This window comes from Acanthisitta chloris, unplaced genomic scaffold (assembly GCF_000695815.1).
Source record: "Acanthisitta chloris isolate BGI_N310 unplaced genomic scaffold, ASM69581v1 scaffold10530, whole genome shotgun sequence".
Taxonomy (NCBI): domain Eukaryota; kingdom Metazoa; phylum Chordata; class Aves; order Passeriformes; family Acanthisittidae; genus Acanthisitta; species Acanthisitta chloris.
Genome location: NW_008652207.1, coordinates 11768 through 18429, shown reverse-complemented (window position 1 = coordinate 18429; position 6662 = coordinate 11768). Strand labels below are relative to the sequence as shown.

The 6662-nt window shown below is 39.1% G+C and overlaps 1 protein-coding gene across 1 annotated transcript in view; it reads left to right on the top strand.

Moving 5' to 3' along the window:
* The window catches only part of LOC103803845 (tyrosine-protein phosphatase non-receptor type 14-like), a gene marked incomplete at its 3' end in the record, with an annotated part of 8325 nt that extends 3799 nt beyond the window's left edge, over positions 1–4526 (top strand). Inside the window, exon 2 of the mRNA XM_009076424.1 lies at positions 4357–4526. Within this exon, the coding sequence (XP_009074672.1) occupies positions 4357–4526 (170 nt within the window). The remainder of the gene's footprint in view (positions 1–4356) is intronic.
* Positions 4527–6662: the final 2136 nt, after the last annotated feature.

Sequence of the window (6662 nt, the reverse complement as noted above, 5' to 3'; positions counted from 1 at the left end):
AGAGGAAAGACCATGTCAGTAATGTCAGTTTTATAGTCTTGTATGTATGTGTACAGGTTATAAAAAGGATCTTTTTCCCAATACAAGGGCATTTTTCCTTTCTAGTAAGACTAAGTGAACTGCTTGAAATAGCAGAGTAATTTGTACAAATCTGTTGCAAGTTCTTCTGTTTCCTTCTCTTCTTAATTCACTTTCTAAAATCTAAAAATGTTTAAAGATGCTATGTTCTGACATATTTTAAGTGAGGGAGAGGGCAAGAAGGTTCTTTTCCCCCAGAATTATTCTTTTGAGCTAGATTTCACAGTGGTACTTGCAGCACTATGATCCTGTAAACTGCAAACCAAAGCAGGAGGATGATGGGCGGCACACTGCAGGCAGATGCTGACTGCTGTGCAGAGGGGGGCATTTTTGCTGCCATTCTAACCTTTATTTTTTGTGCCTTAGAAGGTGCCCCTTCCTTGTAGGGCATGACCGAAAACCTGGGTTTGGCAGACAGGTTGCCTCAAAATTTGTCGTGTTTTGACTCGTCTTGCCAGCAAAGCTGGGATGGGGTTCAGGCAGTGCTTGGACAAAAGACCTTCTATGAATAATTGGCTGCTGTAAATGGTGCCTTGCCCTCTATGCAAGTGCCCCAGCATAGCAGCTTAATGCTTTTTGCCTGGAGGAGCTGGGACTCTGTCTCTTTCTCAAGGATAAATATTTAGCTGGCTGCTTAATCAGATGCTTTAATAAACACAGAGCTGGTCTTGATGGATTTTTTTGAATGACATTTGCTGGTTTAGTAATTGTCTGACATCTCCTGTTGTTGAAAGTTCTACTTGTTTTGCCTGACATAAAGGCAGGTTCTGGACTTGGGAGTATAGCTAAGTCCAAGTTCAACATTAATATGTTGTCTTCTGAACTGGCAGCAATAATGTAATTTATTTTAAGACTCCTCAGGACAGTTTTTGTGTATCCAGCTTTCTTTTCTGACTCCTGGTGTTTCCATAGACACCTTCTCTCACAGTGTCATTGAGGCATGCAGGTGCTGTGGTTCTTGTTTTCTGCTTTAGCAGAAGACCACAGCTTCTGGAGGAGTGTAGGTCAGTTTCCTTCTACCATGTATGAATTAATGTGTGGTGGGTGAGACAAATTTTAAAACCTTGAGAGTGGTATATGTTACTTCACAGCCTGCCTACAAGTAGGTGTAGATAATTATTCCATGAAAAGTGAAGTCAGTGGTTCACTTTGTAGAGATGGACTAACAAACTAACTTGTGGAATCCACCAAGTTTTTAATCAACTGCTTATAGATAAAGAAAATCAATTTTTATATCCCCTTGTCTAAATTTATGGGGTATCTGTACTGCAAAAATGCTTTGTGGACTGGAGAACATGGCAACACATGACTCGCATTCTGTAAGGCTTTCTGTAAGGTCATAGCATACAAAACTTGACTGTTTCCAGTCCCGTGTTCCTCTGTTCCTGTTTGGGGATTACTAATATTCCTAGGAGAGAGAGTCTCTTTGGGCATTCACAATGGTGGCTACAGAAGTCCTTTGCCACTGTGGGTTCTTAAAAAACAGTGACATTTTCAAGAAGTAAAGTTCCTGGCACTGGGAACTGATGTTCAAGATAACTGTGTGGGTTGTTTCTCCAAAGTGCATGCATTTGTGACTTGAGCTCTGCTCTGCTGTTAGCTCCTGTGCTTCATCTGCAATTGCTTGGTACTCTCCAGGCTGCTTTCCAGGGAAACATTTGTCTTTTAGTTAGGCAAAATGCATGCTGGTCCGTGGTATCTGCTGTAGTCTAGAAGTTTCAACACTGAATTCCCTTTACTTTTTGTTCCTTAGATTTGATTCAGGATTCTGGATTTGGTACTTGAAGAACCGTTCCACTGTAGCATATCTTGTCTCCCAGCTCCCACTCAGAGGAGAGGGCCTGTGCTCATTTGAGCTGTTTAATTGCAATACCCTTAATTCCTTGAATAACTGTCTTAGACTTTAGAGTCCAAAACGTCTTAGTTGCTAGACATTTTACAAGCACTTGACACTGCAAATTTGGGTACTAAATGATGTGAATGTTTACTTTTCAGGGTAATATGGAAGCTCTGTTTTCACGACCCTGTAGTGTTTCTTACTGAGGATGAGCTGCCCTGCAGTGATTTTCAAGTGTTACTCTGTTAAAGAGTTTCTCATACAAAGTGGTAAAAAAAGGGGCGTTTTTCTGCCTTCTGCCTTTTCCTTTTCTTTGCTGCCTCCACTGTCCCTCCCACCTTCATTTTAATCTAAGTACTATCATGGTGAGCTCATCAGAAAGAACTTTTTAATCTACTGATGACTACAAGGGGAGAGTAGGCATGTATCAGTAAATTGGTGAGTTTGAAGTTTATCCTATCAGAGATGCTGACTTCTTGATTTATTTGTGCCCTGGATAGAATGATTGACTTACTGAAGATACCTTTACTTGCTTGTTTTACTGTACCAGACTGAGCAGTGCTCAAGCTGTTTGCCAGGCTTAATTGGGAAATCGACTTGGATTAGTTATCAGCATAGTTAGATGCTAGTCTGGATGTTTTCCGAAGTTGAAAATATGTATGGAAAGAGACCCTAAAGTAAATACTCCCATGCTCCCATTCAGAGTTTTGCATGATTGTCTCTTGCATGCCCTCAGCTGTAAAGTAGTTGGAGCAGTGCTTCCCCTGCCCGTTTGCTGTCACGTGTAAGCATTTAAAATTTTTGGTATGGCATTTGTTGGCCTTGCGTTGTGTGCTATGTCATGGTGCTTGCAATGGTTATTAGAGAAGTATTACCCAGGTGAAATGGGCTGTTGTTGATGGATTTTGCAAAGCATAACATCTGCAATTTCCCAGCTACTTTTGAAGACTTTATATTTAAGAGGGAACATCTGGGAAGTCCAGTTGGTGAAATCTTTATGGCTGGTAACAAGACCAAACATTTTGAATGTATTAAAAGTAATTTCAAATGAAAACCTTATAAAACAGCAAATTAGGGATCTTTTTAGTCTTCCTCACAAGGATCTTTATTTAAAATGTGGTGCTATGTATAAAGAATTGTGACTGCCTCTGGAAGGATTGTTGTCCAGGTGAGTTAAGCTATAACAAGAAAACGTTTTATTTGTTTAAGGATTAATTTGATCTAATGGAAACTACTGGAAAGTTTTCATTGAGTAAGGAGTCAATTGGATTTAACACCAAGAAAGTTTATTGAAATAAAAAGAGAAATATGCACAAATAGTAATGATCATGCTTTCAGGCCCTAAATCTACTTGGTGTCCTCGAAAGTTCCTCTCATGCTTTCATTCATTCCAGTGTTAGCACAGAGTGGTATTTTATATTGAAGATATTGCTGGAAATATCCAGATGCTCTCAGCTGAAATACTGAAGGAAAAAAGTGTTGATGCAAACTTCATGGTTAGGTCTACAGTCATATTTCCAAGCAACTGTTGAATTAATTCCTTTGTTAAATACAAACACTATTTTTCATCTTTTCTTCAGATATGTAGTCATAGTACTTGATGTTTAAGGACTTTTCAATAAAATCCTTCATGGATGGATTGACTATTCCTTCAGCTGCTTATTACTAATTTGTAGCATTTGCAGCTCTCTTTCTGAATGCTGTTCCACATTAATTGCTCTCCACCAGCAGCAGTTCCATGTGACTTATACAGTAGGTACTACGGCTGTTGAGATTTACAGTGCATAGGGAACAGTTGAGGTTTTCAACCTGGTATTTCTGTAGAGCCTAGAGCAAACAACTTGTGTGTGATATGCACATTTTATGTGTATACTTGTCCATGATAATACCTTGTGAGTGCATTAAAGAAAAGAAGTAAATGTGATCTGTATTTGGTAAACAGTTCTGGTATTGGTAGATATATTTTGACGTATGCTTGTGGGTTTGCATATTTTTAAATACAGTTGGAAGAGTCCTTGTCCTTTGTGTGCAGTGAGGCTGATCCAAAGTCTCATGAAGCCTTTGTGCTTTAATTCAGACTTAGTATTTGCTGCCTGTTCGTGAGACACAGGTGTCTTTCAACAAAAAAAAGACTCAGACACTTTCTGTAAATCATTTATATCACCTGTGTCATAATGTCAAGTACAGCTCTTCAATATGCATTACGGAGAGATGGTAGGGGCAGATAGTACTCCATGAAGTATATTATATTGCAATATTAATTTGTCATTGTCTTTAAAATTGTCCTAAAAATAAAAAAGGGCAGTAAAAAAGAAATTACTCTGATTTTGCACATGTAAAGATGCACACAATGCCATCTGTTCTTATTTGCATTTGTGTTATTGCATGTGTGTAATCTAGCTGAAAAAGGTAAACTGACACTAGTTTGTTTCTTTATCTAGACTCACTACTTCGGCCTTTGGTTTCTCAGCAAGAGCCAGCAAGACCGCTGGGTTGAACTGGAAAAACCTCTGAAGAAGCAGCTGGACAAATTTGCCAATGAGCCTTTGCTTTTCTTTGGGGTAATGTTCTATGTGCCCAGTGTTTCCCGACTGCAGCAGGAGGTAACAAGGTATGTGGTTTCCCTCTGTTCACAATATTGTGATATAGTTGGGAGGGAATGGACAGTTGCTCTGTTTCTGGCACTCAGTATTTGCTCAGGTATCTTCTGGTTCTTTCCTTTCCTGATGATTGCCCAAATGAGAAAAAATGAGAGAAGTCACCACTTGGTTATGCCTGCTTGGGGAAGAAAAAAACCCCAGAAGCTGTACTGGTGAATGATTATCCATGACCAACTGCAGAAAAAAAGGGAGTAATAGTTACATATATAAAAGCCTGACATAAATTTTAAAAAGAACCATGTTCACCATACTTTTTTTCTTTACTGATGCAAAAGAAGCTGTAGGCAAAGAACCTCTATATAGAGTTTTAGTTTCTTATTCATAAGCCTACCTGTGCTTTGCTGGAAGTGAACTTTGGCATTTTTTATGGGTTTTGCCCATTGCACTCTCGTTTTTTCTCCTTATGCTTCACAAAAAGATTCAAACTGTTAGAGGGTATTAGTCCTTTAATTATGATCAGGGCGTACCTTTGCAAACAACTACAGTGGGAATTACTCTTTTATTCAGAGCCCTGTGTGGCAGTTGTAAAAGTACAAATATTTTGAGGGGCTGTTGTTGTAAACCACATCACTGTGTGGTTTTTGCACATCTGTGCTATATTTAAATTTAATGAAAATAATAAGAGAGTGAGGAAAAAACAGCCCACCTCATCCAAAAAGGGGAGGTGGACTTGCTTTCTTTTTAACCAAAATTATTTCATTTATCTGATCTAGAAAAAAATTGCATCAGTACAACTAGAGGTAAAACCTGGAATAAGTGGATGAGGGCTACAGGGTTGCAGAAGCCACTGAAAAAAAATTTCGTTGCTGCAAACCTGAAATTCACTGCATACTCACAGTATCTAAAAAAATGTATAAATAGTGGAGAAAGAGTGGCTTTAATTCTAGAAGGTGTGCAAGATGTGAAGCATGTTTATATTGCAGGTTGTGTATTGTAAAGGAGTTTTGCTTGACACTGAACTGGAGAACTGACTTTAGCAGAATGTGAAATATTTGTTTCTTTAAATGGCAGCTGTCAAGCCATCTGTTGACTACTGTATATGCTGAATTCTTGCCAAACAGTGGGATAAAAGCATCATAAAACTTAAATTTCTCTGAGAGTAGACATAGTTGCTTGTCTGTATCTGTGTTCCTCCTTTGTATGTGTTGGGAGAGGGAAGCCTCATACCTTTTCCTTCAAAATTATTTAGCATGCAGACGGAATGTCTGAAGTGTTTGTTGCTCATTTTGTCAGCCCAATCCTGGCCTAGTTGTGTGCAAGAAAGCATTGTAGCTACTTGGATGCTATTATCTCTTCAAGCTGCAGCCTGTAGTGCTGATTGCTCATTCATAGCTCACCTGCAGAGGTATATTTGCTCATTCTGCCCAGGCTGGTAATAAGAAAACATTTCAGCGACAATTGAACTTCACTGCACTCTCAATTGGAGTAGCTGCTGAATCGTTTTGCTTTCTGAAGTGATTGATAACATAAGCTGCAGAGTCTTATAAGTAGCTCTTAGGTTTCTTTAAATGTCTGTAGCAAAGCCAGCAGTTTACTAGTGGATTTCAGATACAGAATAGCCTGTTAAGATTTGTTTGTTTCATGAGGTGGAATTGCTGCAGTGTAGATGGTGTGATGGAATCAAACCTTCAACTCTGCAATTCTAGGTAGATTCATGTTTGAAGCAATGAATGGTGAGGACATGGAGGACTCTTCTGAAATAAATGGCAGAGAAAGGCTTAGTCTAAAACGTGATTAATGGATGGATGGGGGCTTGTGGGGTGTGTTTGGCTTTGTTTGCTCTCGGTAAACTGATTAAACATTTGTTTTGAATTTGATACTGGCTGCTTTTAGGATTCAGCTTAATCATGATACAATTACATGTGATGGTGAGGGAGGCACTGGACTTGCCCACTCAGTGCCTGTGTATTTGACTTATATTTAGGTACAAATGACAAATCTGTCTTAAATGCAGAACTTGTGATGGGACAATTCATCTCCTTCTGTGAAGCTGCAGAACCACCACAAACAAGCCCAACCCCAAAATGAAACCAGCACCAAAGGCCAAAGCTGCAAAACTAGTGACAGTATTCCTAGCAGTGAACCTG